Source organism: Coturnix japonica, chromosome 15 (assembly GCF_054131305.1).
Source record: "Coturnix japonica strain WE chromosome 15, WE-NBRP24, whole genome shotgun sequence".
NCBI lineage: Eukaryota > Metazoa > Chordata > Aves > Galliformes > Phasianidae > Coturnix > Coturnix japonica.
In genome coordinates this window covers 7,907,681-7,927,692 of record NC_140677.1, presented here as the reverse complement: position 1 = coordinate 7,927,692, position 20,012 = coordinate 7,907,681, and the positions used below count along the sequence as shown (strand labels likewise).

General features: G+C 42.6%; 2 protein-coding genes across 30 annotated transcripts in view; one reads left to right on the top strand and one right to left on the bottom strand.

Moving 5' to 3' along the window:
• LOC107319941 (uncharacterized) overlaps positions 1–20,012 on the top strand; it is a 224,946-nt gene that overhangs the window by 200,809 nt on the left and 4,125 nt on the right. For 9 of the 25 annotated variants that reach the window (XM_085516773.1, XM_085516776.1, XM_085516769.1 and 6 more), the window contains 2 exons: positions 9,183–9,246; positions 13,961–17,024. The gene's annotated coding sequence lies outside the window, so the exon portion shown is untranslated. Of the gene's footprint in view, positions 1–9,182; positions 9,247–11,349; positions 11,428–13,960; positions 17,025–18,252; positions 18,481–20,012 lie in introns of those variants that run through there. The other 16 variants (XR_014934795.1, XR_014934796.1, XR_014934798.1 and 13 more) reach the window with 7 other exon arrangements.
• The window catches only part of FHIT (fragile histidine triad diadenosine triphosphatase), a 503,125-nt gene continuing 490,270 nt past the window's right edge, over positions 7,158–20,012 (bottom strand). For all 5 annotated transcript variants that reach the window (XM_015875327.3, XM_085516768.1, XM_015875326.3 and 2 more), the window contains 2 exons: positions 14,043–14,146; positions 7,158–7,440 (listed from right to left, as the gene is read on the bottom strand). In XM_015875327.3, coding sequence (XP_015730813.1) covers positions 14,045–14,146 — 102 coding nt within the window. In that variant the 3' untranslated portion in view covers positions 7,158–7,440; positions 14,043–14,044. The remainder of the gene's footprint in view (positions 7,441–14,042; positions 14,147–20,012) is intronic.

Genomic DNA, 20,012 nt, shown 5'->3' with positions numbered 1-20,012 from the left:
ACTGCTACCACTCTTTGCAGCAAGGTGCCAATGAGCTTCTTTCTCTCTGTAGCAGCTGCTTTTCGACACAGCAGCTGATCCAGCAGGTATCCATGATAGGGGATAATGGATGCTCTATCTTCTACCTTCTGCACCTTTTTTTCCCTTTTTCCAATGAGGTATCAACTTCACTGCTAACACACATGAGTAAGAGGATGAGGAAAGCGACTTTGTGAGGATTCTCCTTTTGTTTCTATGCAATGAAAGAGGTCCTATTTCTTGCAGTGGTCTATGTGAGACAGCCAGACTTTTAACATGTCATAATTATTTTCTGGATAACTAACTATCCATTAATATTTTCAAGCTTAATTCCATGCTAATGCCTGCTTTTGGCAAAGGTCTCTTTCCGCTGTCCTGTTTTGCAAAGATGGACTAAGCCACTGAAGAAAACTGCTTTTGCTGAAGTCAGGGAAGCACATTTACTAAGCAGGCCAGGGAAGCAATTTGGTAACTTCAGTAATTAGTCACTCGCTTCTGCTAAATGAATGCTGCTTTATGCAGCACAGAAATGGGAAGTAACCTTCAGGAATCCTCACAGCACTTACACCTAACTTACACATTGCAATAGGAAGGGGAATGCATAATGTATAGACTGGTATTATGCTGATATTACTTAGTAAATTTTGAATTAATGTATGTAAATGTAATCTAAGGAAAAGGATGTATGCCTTCTTTCCTTTCTTCTTCCCTTTTCCTTCCTCCCTTCTCTGCCTCCATGGTGAAAAGCAGTGGTGGCATCAGACCAGGGTCTGCTGCAGTTACTACTCCTCCCTGTCAGTTTCTTAAATGCTCTAGCTCTGTTTTTTCTTTCTGCCTCCATCCGTCTCCAAGTCTGCATCATATAAATTCCTTACTCTTCTGCAGCACAAGGAATACTAGCTCCTCAGCCCGTGTTATTTTCTCCTATGTCTCCATTTCCCCACTATCCATCATGTTTAGAGTGCCAATGAGTGCTCTACTCTGTCTATATAATTAGACTAGTTGGCTCAAGTAATTACTTTTTCCTTCCTTCAGTTCGTTTTTTTCTTAATTTTAGTCCCTTCCAAGGAAGGAAGATTTCAAAGCAAAGAGTGTGGCTTTTAACTCCCTACTGCTCACTGAATGGGAGGTCACTGGCTGCTCAAGTCTGTGAAACCTGAGTTTGCTCAAAACTCAGCTGTCAACTCTATCATACACTCTCTCTCTCTTATCCATGTTAAGTGAAACTTCATGTGATATACCTGCAAGTGCCTTCCTGCCTGACACACTGTGTATCTGCTGCTGGGAAGGGACTGTGCCACCCATCACTCTCACCTCCTCTCTGTAGCAAAACTGTGGCTGTTAGAGATAAAACACCCCTTTTTACTGGATGGAAAGGAAAGGAAGAGTCCCATTGGCTGAGTCAATGTATGTGAAGAAACCCACTATGGTGACTAGGGAAATTTCTGCTTGCCTCTTGAAGGATTTCCTTTTCCACCTAACCATTTGTTTAATTACAGCTATTGCAAAGACAGTTAATAGCTGATGAACATGCCAGTGTATTTTAATTGAATATATCGAGTGCACTGAACAAAACCACAGCTCTTGACCTTTCCTTTGAGTGAAATGTAAGGACAATTTCTTCTGCATTGAGAGCCCAGGGAAGGCATGGAGGGGACAACACATTACTACTAATGGTAGTCACCCATGTAAATCCCTCTCCTATCAGCATGGTAATAGGCTGCTTAGCATCCAATTATTTTCATTTTGTACAGTTGTTCATGTTACAGGGGAAATAAAGTGGGAGCAACGCTCTAGCCAAAGCACAGCGCTCAAAGGCTACACTTCCTCCTCCAGCCCCTCCAAATGTGGTCATCAGACACTCACACTTTGTCACCATCTTGAGAGACTGGAATGATTTGATGGCAGTGGCTCCAGTTTGCCACTGCGGTGGGACAGATCTGTGAACCAACCAACCCCTCCTGCTCTCTAGTACCACGACAGGACAGAGCGAGATTTATTCCTGGTGCTGGGAATTGTCAGCCCTTTCACTGTGCAAGTGCAAGTGCTGGCAGGGGTGTGAAACCAGCACCCCCCTCAAAAAACAGCATGCACTTACTTAAGACCTTGCTCAAGTTTGCTGAAGTCTTTATTGATTTCTAAGGAGCAAGAGCTTGTGATTAAAGTTTGCTCATGCTTAGGCTCTTTCCTGAATTGGTGCTTGGGTCCTTAACCCAGCAGAATTCTCATTGCCTTGTGCAGGAGCACGGGCTGACTGAGCCCTCAGGGAATGGCTATGTATATAATTTGCAGCACCGTGCTCCTCAAACACATGACAATTTCAGAGCAATTTTGTAACATTACAACTGCATTACTGGTGTGTCTTAACTGGCCATAAATACAAAACTGGACTTTTAGCTATTGTGGTTTGATATTCCAAGTTAGGCAGGAACATTCAGTCCTGGCTTGCAATCCATTTTGTCATGTAAAATAAATTTTGCAGGTTAGATAAGTCAAGAGCTTACTCTCACAAAATATCAGCTCGTGTCTGAGAGCTGCGGGTAGGCTGCATCGAATATTCAAGTACAGGGAGGAAAGGGAAAGCTCTTCTTAAGGCTCATTAGAGATGGCAAAAAGATACAAAAAGACCACCACCATTTTACACTTGTAAAAATAGCCCTAGTAGATTCATATTTTTAATCTTCAGTACAAAAGCTCCGTAACTACAGCAAGGCATTAGTTTCTGATGACTTGCTACCTTTTCTTCTATAGCCTCTGGCATTGAAGCTTTCAGTGAAAAGACACTTTAGAGCTAGTTCAGGCAGTTCATTTTCTGTCAATCATCTCTCAGGCTGTAAGTATAAAGGCAGTAACATGACAAGATTTCTATTTTAATATCTTTACTCTTGATAAGATAATCCTAGAGGAATGGCAGTGATCAAATATTTACAGGCAGTGCTCACTGGCACAGTCTATTGTAAAATTAAATACACAAAATTATGTGGGGATAATGTTAATGTTGTGATACGAGGACAAAAGGCAGAATACCTGAATTGAAGGTTGACTGTTCTTAATAAATCCTCCTCTGCAGTGGGGATCAGCGCTGCCAGAGTGGAGAAAGGAGGAACTGCTTCCATTTTGTGATTCGTGACTTTCTGCTGCTTTTCAATGGCTCGTTTGCCATTTCAACATATTTAATTATGTAAGAAGCTTGAGTTTAAAGCATGCTTTTATGTGTGTGCACCGTGTGTATCTAACTCCCATAGTGTGACTAAAAGTGACACTGGTGAGGACCCCTAGGGCCCTGTATGGACCACCCACTCAGAGTACAGACAGTAGGCCATATCCCCAAGAAGAGCCGAGGCCAGGACAGGTCTACCCTTCAAACACCTAACATCCCCCAGAGGAGTCACAGAATCATGGAGGTCTTTTCCTTAACAACTCTAACCTCTTCCCCTCCAATCATCATCCCATCCCCAACAATTCACGTCACCCATTAATGATATTATTTCCTTGTTTCTTGAACACCTCCAGTGACAGTAACTCCACCACCTCACAGGACAGCCTGTCCCAGTGCCTCACCACCCCATTCTGGGGAATTTTACTTGTAATATTTAAGACAAAGCTCTCTTGGTGAAACTTAACTTAGGGCTGTTACCTTATATCTGGTGGTTCTGAAGCTGCTCAGTATCTTTTCAGGACTGAGTAGTAGTAGTGAAAAGTGCAGGTCTTCAAGCACATCATGCAGGAGTAACACATTGAGAAGGTGACAGCAGGTCAGTGCATGTCCTGCAGCAAGACTCCCAACCTTGGAGCCAAAAGGAGCTCATCAGTAGGGCAAACAGCAGCCCTACTTGATTCACGGCCACTTACTTGAAATGAAAGTCTCATTTTCCTGGAGCTGCCTTCCAAAAAAAGTGGGGTGGGGAGGAACAAGCACAGAGAACAGCGGAGGGTGCTGGAAGAACAGTGGATGAAATCTTCTTCCTGAAGCACAAAGCTAGAAAGGCTCTTGTCCTGATAAACTTTTTTTTCCCCCTGAGAAAAAAAATTGCATTTTCCAGCCAGCTCTATTCATGAGTGTGCAGAGCTCTGTTAATGGGCTGTGCCAGGCTGTGGTCTCCCTACAGAGCTATTGGCAGGCGAGGTGGCAAGCTGGACAGGACTACAAGGGAACTCTGCATGATATTTTTTGATGAGCTGATTATTCAGGAATTTCACAGCAGCTGAAATACATCACTCTGCTCTGAAACTCACAGCTGTGCCAACACTCAGGAGAACTCACATGAGCAGCAGCATTTCCTTCTTCCCAGTGCTGCTGGCCTGTATGTTCAGAATAGATGCAGGAGCGGGACAAGGCTTTTCAGCATCGACCACAGTGACAGCTAGAGATGGGGAGTGGAGAGGGAACAGAGAAGTAGCCACCTATGTTGCACAAAGAACCATAATTGTGATCTAGATGAGCATTCTTGGAAAACCAGGAGTGGATGTGCAGAAAAAAGTTACTTGTAACCTTGCATAGAACAACACAGACCCAGGCCAAAGCCTTCAGAGCTGATTCCTAATGTTTTTGCCCAGCCCTAAAAATCTTTGTGTAAACAGATGGTGCCAGGTGGCATCCAGATGGGACTGTACGCCAGGACTGCCTGGTGTGGCAGGGCCAAGTCCATGGACCAACAGTGTCCCGAATGGATCGGTGCTCTCAGACAGGCTGCTATGCACACTCCCAGTAGGCTGGCCATGGTCCTGCTTACGGGACTAATGGTGCAAGAGACAGCTTTTCTGCAATTTCTGTTTCAAAGCAAGCAGGGATAAGAGGGCAGCTGGAGCCACGTCTTTCTCCCAGCCTGCTCCTACAAAGTCAATGAAGAGCAACGCAGCTGAAACACTGCTATTCTGCTAATGAAAACAGAGGCATGCAGGCATAGTCACTGGATCCCCTTGGAGGAACTGCTCACTTCAACAAAGTAAACTTTTACTAATGGAAAAAGCTTAGGAAATTTGCCTGTGTATAAAGTCAGGAACACGGTCCCAAGCCATTAACAGCAAGCACAATCAGCTCTACCCTGTGTTAGGAAGCCACAGCACAGTGTCCACCTAAGCCCTTCACAGCAAGCTGCACTTCACCTTTCTGATTTTCCCTGTTTTCGTACTGGAAGAGCTCAGTAACTTTCAGCATCACCCAGTTAAAGGCAAGCCCTAGGCATGCTGGACACGACCCAAGTCCCAGCATAAGTACAAATGAACGAGGCTGGAAACAAAATGTTTGGGTTACAAAGACCAACAGCACCTTCAGCAAAGGGTCTCCTTGCACTTCAAGCAAGTGCTTGAAGAAAAGTAAGTTTATAGGAAAGATATGCATGACCCAGACTCCATCCTTAAAGCTCAGGCGCTAAAAAAGGGCAGGGGAATGACTCTACATACTGCTGGAGGATGTCATGTACTTCATGATCTGCCTTTTCTAATCTCTTCTTATCTCTCACTACAATCCTTTCTCCTGTCTCTCATCTATTGCAAATTCCCTTCTAAAGCTGCAGCTCAGCACATAAATATTTTCATGCTGCATAAATAGGTTGTTTTGTGCATAATGTCACAGGAGGCTTTAAAAAAAAACAACAACACAGGACCTTTAGTGCTATGATCACGGCCTCCTTATTTACACAAATGAAATGTTCCATACAGCTCAGTACTCATCTGCTCAGCAGCCCCCATGCAAAACAGTTGGCACAGCGCCTGCTCATCACAGGCTACGGCATTAATATCGAATATTCCATACCTAATAGGAAGCCACTAAGGTTTGGAAATACTTTGCAAACATAATGGATGCTCGGGTTTTCCATTTAGCATTTTTCCACTTAGAGAAACCTTTGTTTTCTATCTTCGCAAAATCACAGATACTCCAAATACAGAAGGGCTACCATTCACATTGGCCCTTTTGCCAGCCTGTCTGCTCAGTTTTTCTTCTCTGTCACCTCTTCCACCCTGACCTCATTTCCTGTTTAGTCAGTCCTTGTTCAGGGTCCAAAGGGTGAAGAAACCATCAAAATGGCCTTTTCATGTACTCTGCCTGGAATAAATCACATTACAATAGCTACAGCTTTTCAAAGGGCTCATGAAAGATACGGGTTGCCACATCACATCATGGTAAATCTTTGAAATCAAACCTGCTTTTCAGAAACAATGTTTTTAAGCAAAATCTGGAATTAAAATAGGCGATTTTCCTCTAGTGTTTCTACTTACGTTTGATCAGCAGAGATACTTCAAACCAATGGGCTGAATTCCTCTGTGCTGTATAGTGCAAAGAAACTCAGGGAAAAACAGTGCTGCGTACGTGTTCATCCATTGTGTATTTTCATATTGCTCAGATCAGAGTGTGATTCTACGGGACAGACTATTTTGGAACATGTGTAACAGTGAGCACACTGTGCTGTTAGGCAAAGCATTGCCTGACTCTGGCTTGGACTGACCCTAAAAACCCCCAGTGTTTAAGTAAAGCCCACACCACACGTCCCCCTTCTGCATGGCTCTTATTGAAGGACTCAGAACACACAAGGGATGCAGAAGCTTTGTCTGTAGCTTACCCCCAGCTCAATAGTAAGATGATGGGTGCTCTTTTCATGCACGTCTTGCAGACTCATTTCTTCCCCCATCTGTTGACTTCTTTTTTCTTCATTATGTGTTAGCAATCAACGACTAACCCATGGCACGTTCCTTTGCAGGGCTCTGAACACAGAATTTCTTGCCAAGGGAGCGTTCCACACGAGTGGCTTCTGCTCAGTCTGTTGCTGCAAGTGGGACTTTCATGCCAGTCTAACCCTAATGCGATGACTATCACATTAGCAGCTTTACATATTCATTGATTTGCAGAAGTGTTTTGTATAGCCTTAAGCTCCGAAACCTTTGTGACAATGCATTACAAACAACAGACAAAGGAAAGATCTTAAGAAGGGCTACAAATTCCTTGTTCTGCTATCTTATCTGGCAGAATAGCACCTCTCCAAGTTTATCTTGTCTAGCCTACAACAAAGCCTTGTTTTTTTTATGAAATGTCATACTGCTAAAGGATCTAATTTTTCTTTGATACAATACGTACAATAACTGAATCTCAAAAAGCACAACATGGAGTAAACACTATGTAATGTATCTAAACACAGCAGCTATGCAGTTATGCTAGCACTTTATTGCAGTTTAGACCAAGGGACAATTTGAAAAGATTTGCTGCCAAGTACACAATTCAGAACAATGTGACTTACTACTCAGAGCAGTACTTTGAACCAACGCTGTTGTCTTGGCTGAAATTCATCCTTGATGATATCCAGAAGTCCAATAAAATTTTTCATGGAAGAATCCCTTATTTGCATTCAGCTGCAACTCCAGGGCTGCTGAGAACTGCAGAATGAGGTCTTCCTTATGTCACAGGATGTTTTTCAGCCATGCTGTTACCTGAGAAATATCAAACACTCCGATTAAATATAATAGTATCTTTGATGCGTGTTAGTAAAACAAAATGTAAGGCTGTTTATCGCTAACAAGTTGGGTGCTCATTAGTGTGCTCCATCAGGAAACACTGACAGCAAAAGGCAAAAGGAAATGTTCGGTGTTAAGTCCACACGCAGCACATTTCAGCTCCTATTATAGCCTGCGTTATAGGAAGAGGAGAAAACTGTCTCATACAACTACTTTAGAAGAGCAAGAAAGGGAAGCGTTTGATTTATTATATACTATTTTCAATGAAGTTCACTTCCAAATAATACTAATGCCTTTCTCTCACATTGCGCTTTTCATTCCTAACTCACAAAACACTCCAAAAGAGGTCAGGAGCGTGTTACAAAAAACAAACACAAAGTGAAGCACCTCTCTGATGTCACTGAGCAACACAGCACAGTCCCCAGCTCTGTTGCCTGCTAGTCATAGGAACAAGGGATTAAAAAGGGCATCTTGTGTCATCAAATCCAGCTTCTTTCTCTTCAAATCAATTTTGCTATAATAATCTCATGCAAGACACTTTCTTTGGAGTGCCTGATCCCTTATATAAGCTCCTAAAATGCTCTTTCAAAGTCATCCATCCTGACCCTGTTGTGGGGCTCTCTAGGTAATGCCAAGGCATTACACATCAGCGATGAGGGATCATAACTCTGAGTTCAGTTATCTCTGACACTGGAGTACGAGCTGGGATCCTGTTCCCTGCCTGCTCCCAGAAAGAAACCCGTACTAGGTGCAGGTGGAAACAAAAATGCTGAGAGCCTGGCAACTGCAGCTGAGTAGAACAGTAAAAACCACACACTGTCCCTGTGCACAAAGTCATGTTATTGCAAGGCTAACTGAAGGCCTGCATTAGCCCAGGATGCTAACACAAATGGGGCACATAACTGTCCTTTTGTGTAGACTGATATCCTGGCAAACCACAGAGCCTCAAATACACTCAAGTCCAATGTATTTCCAATGTCCATCATACCTCTCTCTCCTTTATCTAATAGCCATTTACCAGAGGAATTATATTGTCTTCCCACCCTCACAGCCTCGGTACAGAAACACAAAGACAGCTCTTAAGCTTTGAGGTCACGTTCAGGTTGCTGGTTTGAGTGTCCTTGTTGTCTGTTCCTTTATGCAGCAGCTACAGCAATAGGATAACTTGATACAAACCCTTGCTAATAATTCAGCATGAAGCAGACTTCTTGCTTGGTATCTTCCATTTTGTGCCTTCACTTCAGACCATGCTTAGAGTTGGCTTTACTACTCAGGAAGCGGTATCAGCTTATTAAACACAAAGCTGTTTCCAAGCATTACACGGGGGCACGGCCCCTGAACTTCTTTCCTCAGGCTGCTTGCAAGGCTTGGATCCTTGCTGCTGTGAGGTTGCAACTCCCCAGCCACCCACTTCTTTGTTTGATTGTCTTGTCTCACTGAAACATATGCTTCCCCTTTTCCATGCCATTTCAAGCAACCATATCCATTGTATGCCCCTCTTGACTGACAGCTCGGTGGCAGCCTGTGAATTACTCAGCTCGTGTTTTATGAATTGGTTTCAAGGCGGGTCTGGCTGCTTAGTGAATGCATCTTTTTGCAGCTCTGAGGGGCAAGGGTTCAGCACCATTTTAGCATAAGTTTGGTTAGAAAAGTCCTAGACAACAGTTGGTATTGCCTTTAAATCTCAGAATTGACTTCTCTGTTTTCCTCACATACAGTGCAGCACAGACAAAACTTAATGGATCACACTAGAAAACACCTGGTGTTTGACAGACAGCTCAGGTAAGCATTTAGGCTTATGGATATGCAAGTTAAGAGAACGTCTGGCCCTCTGTCAGCTTCCTTTGCTAACAGTAATGCATTTGCAGCTCTTGCCTTCATGCAGCATAATCTTGCCTGTGTCTCTGGCCGTGACATTTCTGCTGTAGCTGTAATTGCAGGATCCAAGCAGTGCAGTATGGAATTCATTGTACTCTTTACAGCTGAATTAAATGGCCACCTACAGGGAAATGGAAGTCCAGAGAAAGAGATATAACTTTTAGCACAGTACCACTTACATCCTCAGAACAGAGCTCTGTTCAGGTGTGAGAATAACATTATGTTTATGGCGGCCTCCTGCAAGAGGAAGGCACTTCATTCATAACTACAACTAATTCTATTGCAGCTTTGTTTCCATAAGAGTAACAACATGCTTCAACTAGAATTATCAGCTTTGATGCTGAAGCTGCTGTGCATTAACACACCACATTGACTTGGGGAAAGCCTTTGCTCTGAGACTTCTAGGGCGGGTATTATTGCTATGCTCAGTCACTACATTTCTCCTTGCTGTTTACATCTTCCCTTCAAGAAATAACTTAACTCTTGTGCATAAACCTCCCTGCTACAGAAGTGGTGGCCATGGATGTTTTACACTTCCAAAATACCAGCAAGGGCCCTATTATGTTTGTCTGTGGAATTTTTGTTTGTCTGAGTTGATATTTAACCTTCCTTCCATTCCACTGAAATGATAAAAAACATAACTTTATATGTACTCACTAGAGAAAAAAAGAAAAGTTTAGGGTGAAAAAGCACAGACCCTATGATCCGATCCATCTTCTTTTTGCTATTTCCAACTACTTAAAGCATAATGTCATTCTAAAACGCACACTTGGAGTGTGGCATCCTGTTCTGACAGATTGTTATGATGTTTTCCAAGGTGACCTTCATAAAGAATGTTTCTTTTGAAGCTTATATTTCACTCTCAGGTCATAATAGTTTCACACAGACAAGCAAACTGTCAGCTCCTGCTTTCTAATTAATGGTTCTTGGAGGCTGCTGAGTGGGGGATATAATTAATAGCACTTAAGGCTGGAGTGCAGCAAAATCTATAGCTGATTACTAGGATGTGTGTTTACTTCAGGATTATATGCAAACAGTTCCTAAGTGCAGCTATGAACAGCTCTCAGTGACGCTCTTGGGGATGTCCCCAGGACCCGGCACACCTCAACGCTTACTCCAGTGTAAGCACTCCAAGAACTGCCGTGCATACGAAGCAAGGCTCCCACAGCCGATGGGCACTCACCTCCACTGATGCTGTTCCCCACAGCAGAATTCACAGCATGTTGTACTTTCAGTGGTTGCACTCTGAGGCACAATCATCATTCTGCGGTTTTATTAGTTCCAAGTGCCAGAAATAACGGCAGGGCTTTTCTTAGAGTAAAGCTGCCACAGAGAGGTTCTGCAAGCCATCTTGTCACACTTGCCTACATTTAAGGAAAGTGATGTGATTGCTCTGGTGCTCGCGGTTGCACATGCGGCATGAACGATCAAGACGTGCTGGAGCAAGACCAGATGCGAGTCAAATTGCCAGTTTAAATTCCCTCTGGTCAGCTGCTGCTAACGGTGGTAATTTCCCTGCTGAAGTCAATAGAATAGCATCTTTTCATGCATGCTGCTATCTTGGTACAGAAGAGGCAGTCAGAAGGCAGGATGAGTGCTCTCAAAGAACGAGATCATCTCTTTCACAGTGGGGTGAAAAAAATGAATAAAATTCATATTCTCTGACAAAGTTTAATAGACTGTATTCTCCAGAAACACTGCCAGACAGGGGATAAAGGGTAAAGCTGACATTAGAAATCCTACACCACTGTGCAGCCGGTATTATTTTTGAGAGATTTACAAATGAATTTTGCATGTTGGATGACAAATATTCAGATGATTAAGCAATTAAAAGCTGTGGGATATTTGCAGCCCAAAAAGCACTAAGCAATGGAATATCACTGCCAATCTCCTTTATGCAAAGGGACATTTTGACATCATACTTAAGACGGAACACTCTTCTAGCAGCATAGAAATACAACTGCAATTGCATATAAAATAGGAAGACTTTTACTGACACTTGTGCAGCCTGGTTCTTTCTTCAGGAGCCACACTACACACTGAACCTGCCTTTGAAGAGAAACTTCCTTCATATCCTATCTGAAGGTTGGTAACCCTTTTAATCTTTAGCCTTTTGGCTGTCATGTGTGCCATGATTTAAAATGCACAAAACAGACTATCAAAACAACCAGCTATAGATAGAAAAACGTTAAGGGTGCAACTGAAAACAGGCTTGCAAATTAAGATTCTGCATCAAATATTGCCCTTTGAGTGAGAACTCCTTCCTTGTGGCTCTACCTCAAAAGAAATACCAGTTAGCAAACACAACCAACACAACAGTAGAAACAGCACCCGAAGAGGCCAAATCTTGGTGCCATTAAGCAAGAGCATGACTACCAGAAGCAACGCCATTTTAAATTTCCTTTCCACAGAATGATTTTTCTTGTCCTTATTCAGAGTGACATTGAACTACAACTTGGATATCTTCAACAACATGGGTAACGATTCAGATATGGCTACACACCAAAGAGGGATCAGCACCAGCATATGTAGTACGAAAAGAATCAGGAGCTTCTTACCTTTTTCAAGTGTTTCTTACAAAAAAGAAAGCAATCTAAAAGTCCTTATTGATCAGATAATCTATAAATACAGATAAAAAAGTGTCCCTGTACCTAATCAAGCCACACAGGAGTCGTGATAGTTGGTGAAGGACTTGTGATAAATGTAAGGGCATCTTGGAAGGCTCTGAGGCACTGCTCAGTCTGTCCAGTCTAATCTAGCTGAGCTGGGATTCCTTGAACACAACACTTAAGTAGAAAAATAATGCATGAGGCCTTAAAAATTGCCATCTGCTGGCTCCAGAACACACACATTCAGCTCTTTCTGACTTTCCTGTGCTGTGTGAAAAAGCTCAAGCCAAACAGTGTCCAGGTAGACTTATAAATGGCAAAATAAATCCTTTGTAAGTGAAAAGCAAAAATAGCTTTGAAGGAGAATGCATATAACCTTGCTAATTTGCCAAGAGTTTTCAGTCTTCATCATTTTAGAAGCAAGGTTAAGAGAGTAAAATAAAGGCTGACAAATTCAGAAGATGCTCAGCTACACCTTTATCTGAGGTTCAGAGCTTTAAGCCTCAGAAGCAAAACAATGTCAGGGAGAATAGATTGACAGTGATGTCTTGCACTGGGAACCAAGGGTTGGAAGGACTGTTTGTACTAAGCAAAATACTCTCATGATAATGATGCTGCTGAGATTTAATTTACCAGCCTGTTCTAGGAAAGGTAATGACCTTAATATCATGGAGAACTTATCAAGAGGTCATCCATGCAGAGAGACACTGATTTATTTTCATAATAAATGGAAATAAAAGTCCTGTCGCATGTATAAATTCATTCCTGCAAGCCAATTCCATCTATAAAGCTTTGTGTTTCGTATCAGGAGATGCTCAGAACATATTACTAATATGTGGGTATCTAATTCCAATCCCCTTGAGAACCCCTCTATAAATGTACTTCAAATTCATTTCTAAACAAACCAAAGAAAACCCTCCTGAATCCCAGACCTACCCACTATATAATGGGGAACATCACCACTGCAAAAGGAATATGCTGTTTTATTCTAAATAATATTCATGCCATGGAAGATGCACTACATAACGCCCCTGTTTGTAGAAAGGACTGCTTGCATATGTATTATCTAAGGATATGGTCTTTCTTCCTGTCTGAGTCACCTATTTTCTGGCTCTCAGAAACACACATCTCCAAACAAATCCCACAGTCAAAGCAGAAACTTAACTGTGTCCAAGCCCTATTTCTGGCCCCTGATCTCCCTATGCACAGGTGCCGTGTGTGTCATGTAGTTGAGCTCAAGATTTTTCAAGCTGGGCTGCAAGCAGTGAGTCACAGGCAGAGAAAAGGGATATTTATGGGATTTTAGGAAAAAATACTTAAGTCAGAAATGACAAGGAAATGAGAGTACTGGATTGTGGCAAACAACATATGGGGAACAGGGGAGAGGGAGCTTTTGGCATCACTGCCGCAGCACACGTCCCAGTGTAACTCATATAGTTCTCTGGGGGCCAGTTCATTCCTACTGAAAGAATCTGGCATCTGGGACTTCAGGTACAAAATGAAAACCTTTCTGTTTCTAGAGCACCAGTGTTAGTGTTTGCCAAGTGTTTTCCCTTTTCTATTCCTCCCTACACATATTTCTTTTCCTTTTAGGCCAAGAGGATTTTAGCAGAACAGGCTGTTTTCCAGCAGGTGTAAATTTGAATGTTGAATTGATCAGATGATTTAAGATGTGCAGGAGGAAGCTCACCTTTGCACGTACTGCTCAACAGCCTGAATTCTGCTGGGATCTGTTACATGTACACAAGCACAGCAGTTTTTAACTCACTGTCTAGGTATTGTGGTGGCTTTCTTCTGTTCTAAAAGCAGAAGGACACGTTAGGACAGGTATTCATCTGGAACAACTACTGACAGTTCTGATTTCCAGGTGTGTTATTCTTTTGCTCTCGGGTAACTAAAAGCTCTAAGATGGTTCTTATTGAAGGATGAGGGCATTATTTTAGCTGGTGTTAGAGCACTGCATCTATTTTGAAATAACACAAAGAGCTCTAATTTTTTCTGTTCCACAGAGTCCCACATGTCCTTAAGAAGCCTAGAGAGAACTGAACAGTTCCAGGTGGTGCAGGAGTATGTTGATGTGCAAACCATTACCTTTAATCTTCCTGAAAATACTTCTTCAGAATTGCTGCTTCAGCTGCCATTTCCTCTTCAGTCCTCCACTCGGCAGGGGAATCCTCTTTGTCATGGCCCTGCAACTGTTTTTGAGAGAAGAAGAGAAATATAAGACATCTGACTGAAACTACTGGAGTTTTCTATGGATTTATAGGATGGAAAGACCTGGCGATAGAAAGATGAAGGGTGAAGGTTACTGGTTTTGGACTGTGACAGCAGTAGGATTGGGTAAGTGGCTCTGAAGGATTTATGCTGATAACACAGTGTGCCAGGATGAGTAATAGGCAGTGACAAATTTCACCTTTGTGAGCTGATGGCCAGATACCTCTTGAGTCTTTGATGCAAAGCTGGTAGGTAATAGGATAACAAACCCTCCGGCAGCTTGAAGTGCCCATTATGTTGGTGGAGTGGTCCAGGCAGAAGCTGCCTGGACACCCTGCCAGTAATTCATGTAAAATTTTCTCTGCTTTTTCCTCTTCCCATGGGGCCAGCTTTCTCATCAAAGACCTATTGTGATAACAAGGCCCCGTTGCAGCTGTTTCCATCAGCAGTTTATACCAGCAGTTTTCAGAAGAGATACATTACCTCCCTGCATGCAAGTTATTAGTCTTTCCTTGCCCTTGCTTTAAAAGTAAGGTATAGCTCTATTTTAGAAAGGAAAATTCTTTTAAGAACACTATATTTCATCAGCGATTTAATGGGGAAAAAGATCAAAAGTTGTGAAACAGTTAATTTTTCACTCTAGCTGCATAATACACCTGCAAAAATATCCCATATGTGTGAAGAATTAAGTGACATTATAGCAGACCTGAACATTTCAAATCCATCTACTCCAGAAGAGAGTGTCCTATTTTATGGCAAATATTATGTGGTAGCACTTGAGTGCCTATTTGTACACATGTACACTCAATTTCTGCCACTCATCAAGGGAAGACTACATTAACAGCAGGCAAGAGAAACATTTGCGTTAATTGCTTAAGTATTGAGATTTCTAGTGTGTCTCTGGGTACAGAGACAAGTACAGATTGTATTAACAGCTTCCATGCTTCTGAAGAACATTACAATATCAACTCGTTGTTAATGCCACAAACAAAGCTGGAAGCTAAATGAATTTACACCTTTTAATCCTGGGCAAATTTTAGTACAGAAGATGAAGCAGTTAGAAACAAAGACAAAACAATATCGTACCTGCCATGCAAACTTCATTACTCTATCTGGCATGTTTAGCAATAAACTAGGATTGTTAGCATATATCCAACTCACACATACTTTCGTGCTGTGTTTCTCCAGTTCCCAGTTTTGCTGCCAGCTATAGTCCTGTGTGTTTTTACATTCTGCAGTACAGATTTCTTTCTGCTCAGCAGATGAAGCTGCTTTAGAAAGCTATTTCCTTTCATGCCAATATGATACAATAGCTGTAGGCAAATTAAAGCGTATTACTGTTTGACTAGTATAGAACTAATCTTCATTGTTATGTTAGCTCTAGGTAAGTCATAAATTCATCTTGTAATAATGCTATAGAATTATGGAGAAAGACTTGCACACCAGGAGCAGGTACTCTGCATACGTGGTCAACATACATCATTTCTGGGACTGTAGGAACCTATATGGCATATGGATACCACAGCTAAGCTGGCAATTGGAGAAGTAGCACTCATCACCTTATACTTCCCATTGACGGAGTGCTCACACTTCACAAGACAACGCACTAGGACGAGCCAAGTGGTGGTAAATCAATTGTGTGTCTGAGCTGTGGGCTGGCTTTCTAAAAAGCAGACTCACTCAGTCAACCTGGTGGCAGCAGGACACACAGCAGCAACAGCTCGAAGGTGAGGGAGGGCAGCCCCTGCTCCTCCAGGCCCCCTTGCTTAGCTTTCAGTGATGCCTTTGGCTGCTCTTCTCCCTCACTATCCCATTTGTGCAATTCAGGCAAGAGCCAGCCCACTCGTACAGAGATTAATAAGGTAGGGATTTAATTCAGCTTTTATCTTAATGTTGCTTGCTCAAAGAAACAGAAGCGTACTGAATGAATTGCTGTGGTATTTTATACAGAAATGAGCTTCATCACCTAAATAGAATCAACTCCCTGTACGTTGTAGGAAGGAAACAGCTTTTCTTGGTATCTGGACAGCAGTTCCCTCTGCAAGGCTTGGCAGAAGCACTGGGAACAGGGTTTGCCTACATGGAGCCTTGCATCGCTGCAGCCCAGTGTACACATGGAGACGTGGGCAGGGCAGTCACAAGCTACAGATCATTTCTGTAGAGGTTCGAGCTAATTACCACTTAAAAAAAACTGCTGGCACATGAGGGAACATAAAAACATAACAGGAAGGTGACACAAAGGCACCACAGCAGACAAATATGCTAACACTAGAAGCCCTAATTTGTCTGAAACCAAACACAGACCTATTGCCACATTACTGGGGCAGATAAAAAAATAAGCAAGAATTAGCAAAAGGGTAAGCAACAAGATCAGTGTAGTTCAGATACCTCTGAAGAGACAGGACAGGGTGGGAAAGCATATATGTGCATATGTAATATTCTGGGCAAACGCAGATGCACATTAGTCAGCTCTAATCTCAGCTGCCCCAATTACACACTGTATCTGGTTCAACATTCTTCCAGCGCTGACTCTCATTTATAACAGTACATCTTCTTGCCTCGCAGTACAAATAAATGCACTGTTTCTAAGATATGCCCTTCTTCAAGTAGATCATTACTGATGTCTGACTTCTTGGGCTTCCTGATAAATTATCCTCTTCTTTCACCTCAAGCAGAAAACGTTCTTCCACCAATAATCTATGACTGTCAGTCTTGATTACTTGTAAACAGTGAAGCTCTTTGAATATTTCTGCTTGTGAAAAGCGTTCATTTTCTCACTCATGTCTCCCTGTGTGAGATGCTGGCAGACCTGACAGCTGTGCTTTATGTTATTTTATTAAAGTTGTTAGTGCTGCAGAATGGTCTGTGTTTTTATCACTGCAATTCTTAAGGGAAAAGCAATATTGTTTTATCACACATTCACATTGGGGAACCTTTGCTTCTTGTCCTTTGCTGTGGTGCCCAGAATTCACACTGCAGCAGGCAGTGGTGAACCCAGGTCCAGGACTGGCTGTTGCTTGAAATAACATCTGTATTGTGGTGTTTTCTACTTATGTCATAATATCAGCAGAAAAGCAACCTATGTTAACAGAGTACTGGCTCTGTTAAGTACTGGGGGGGAAAAAAGCTCTTATGCTAATTAACACTATTGTCACTCCATGAATATTTACTGTTGATACTTAAGAGTTTATAACCTCCAACACATTTAACTACAAGAAAATTCATAGTGGTAGAGAGTAATTACACCAAACCACTGCAACACAACAAAACCCAACTGCTCTGTCAGTTATATGATACAACACTGACAAAGCCCACAGCTGAAAAAACAGAAAAAAGAACTAATATTTGCTAGCAGTTTGATTCAGATATCAGGCATTACCCTGCTGGCACTGCTTGTTATTATCAATACTCCCTTGGATACTATCATGACCTGCTCAAAAGGGGCATCATTTTGCTACTGAATTTCCACATTTGGGTGAAATCTGCAAAATATTTCAGCAACACATTAATGTGTGAACCATAAGAAAGAGAAAAGTCCCATTTTCACTCTCCAGAGGCAGCCCATTTCCAGAGATTGGAGGCAAAAAGCAGCTCAGAGCTGCTGCACGTACCTCTTCCTCCAGCACCCACAGCTCCTCACCCATTTGGTGATACTAAAGACCTCAGTGCTGCTTTCCTTTTGTTCTGCCTGTATTTAACTCAATTTCTGAATGGCTTTCTTTGCCCTTTTCTCCTTGGGCTTGTCCTGGCTCTTTTCCCTCAGTGCTTTCTTTCTCTTTTTATTTAGCTTACATTCTCCTGGTAGGACTTCATTTTCACCTCTCCCCATAATGTAATTAACTGTGACTGTCATTGCTATCATCTGCAGCTCCTGCTACACTGTACCCTTTCCCCAACCTCTACTGTCTTCCCAAAGGGAGCGAGAAGCCTCTGCTGGACTGTGCCTCTATCTCCATCCCGTTATCCCTGCCAAGCTCACCTTCCATAGGAAATCTCTGTTCATCACAGCCATATTTTAAAGAGGATGTTTACTTCTACTTCTTTCATTGTCATGCTGGCTGTAAATATATATGTATTCTTTTTACAGTTTTATTGTTTTGCTTTGGGGAAAGACTTGAAGCTCGTACTTCATATGGACATGAGTAACCATGTACTATTCAGCAATTCACTTCAATGAAGAGAATGTTGTGGAAACATAGAAAGGTTAAGCAGAAACTCTGAGAGCACGTGCTTAAGTGTTTTGCTAAAATACACACGACAAGAGCAAGTTCCCAACAGCTCTGTACCAAAGTAAATAAATAAATAAAATAGAAAAGGTATCCTGAGCAATTTCTTTCCTAAAGGATAAGAGACAAAAAAAAAAGTCAACTACAAGCAGAACGATGGCCGTATAGAAAACACATTTGCTGTTCAGGGAAATACACAGATTGCACTCTGAAGAGCTGAAATCTTGATGGACTTCCAGCTTGGCTCCATCTGAGATAAAACTCTTGGAAAGAGAGTATGCTACAAAGGAGATACTTGAAGGAATATCCAACAGGGTTAGAAGTCCTGTCAAAGACTTGGAGAACTGCTGTTTGCAGTCTGATATGAATCCAGGCAAGAAACCATGAATATCTTTGGCTGCAATTTGTTTTTAAGTAGAAAAAGTTGCCTGTTATTCTCCCGGGTAGCAGATAATGTCACCAGTTACACCTGGAAAGATGAGGCAAAAGGGATGCAGGGGGATTTCCTAAGAGCATTTTCTAGTGAGAACTGTCTACACACAGAGATGTTTTGCACAGAGTTTTGGGAAGAAATGGCAATGTCATCAACGTGATAATGCTGAAAGAAATGTTATAATGTGTGCACAGCCTGCCATGCAACATTACTCATTTGGAAAAAGGATATTTTTAATCAAGAAAAAGCACTTTAATCAAGTATAGAGTCAGTGATTCAAAAATTTCATGCAGGTGCATGTATTACTTGACTGAAAGCATCTCCCCCAAAGGTCAGAGCAGCAGGGAGATGTGCATGTCCCATCCCAGCAGTGGAGATAACCTCGGGGTGCCCATATCAGCCTGATGTATTCTGGCTCAGGGAGCCTCAAAGTCAGAGCTTCCCCCTCTAATCCTCTTAACTTTAAACAAATATTTGCCATATCCTAGGCACACTCAGTAAGATTCATGGCATGCCAAAGAAGACACATTTGCGTTAGGGAGGTTGATTCAGTTTTCCTTTGTATTTTTCCACCCACACAGAAGAAATCGGCTGCAGGTCCTACAGCATATGCAGAGCTGGTTCAGCAAACAGCAGGGACAACAGCATGCCCCCAGCTCCTGGGGAGCCCTTCCCTCCTCCCTGCATCTCTGGGAGCTGCAGGAAGAGCTCACAATGGCCAGAACAGAGAACAGATTTCTGCTTGGCAGGTGAACAAGCGTACTCCAACCCAACAGCTCCTATTGAGCAAACCTCCCCGCCTCTCCTCACCACCTCCCAAGCCCCACAACTCTCTGAAATTAAAAAACAACATTCAATCAACGTTTCCTGGAGTAGCTGGTTCTCTGAGTCACTCTCTCCGCTGACTGCAGGAAGATTTTAAGATTTCAAATGTCAGAACTGACACATGCTGCACACTGGAGGCAAACCCCTGCGGTTCCAAAGCCTGCTTGTGCGTGCTTCCAGGAGCACTCAGGGACCCCTCGCCTGCCAGCAGTCCTCCCCAGAACAGGGCTGTCTGCCTTCTCCTGGATGCAGCTTCATCCCTAGGATGCCCTTTTCCTCCCAGGCACCCCTCTGATACTTCTTTAGCTTTCAGCCTGGCACACACAAGGCTACCTTGCCTCCAAGATTGCCTCCCTGGGACTT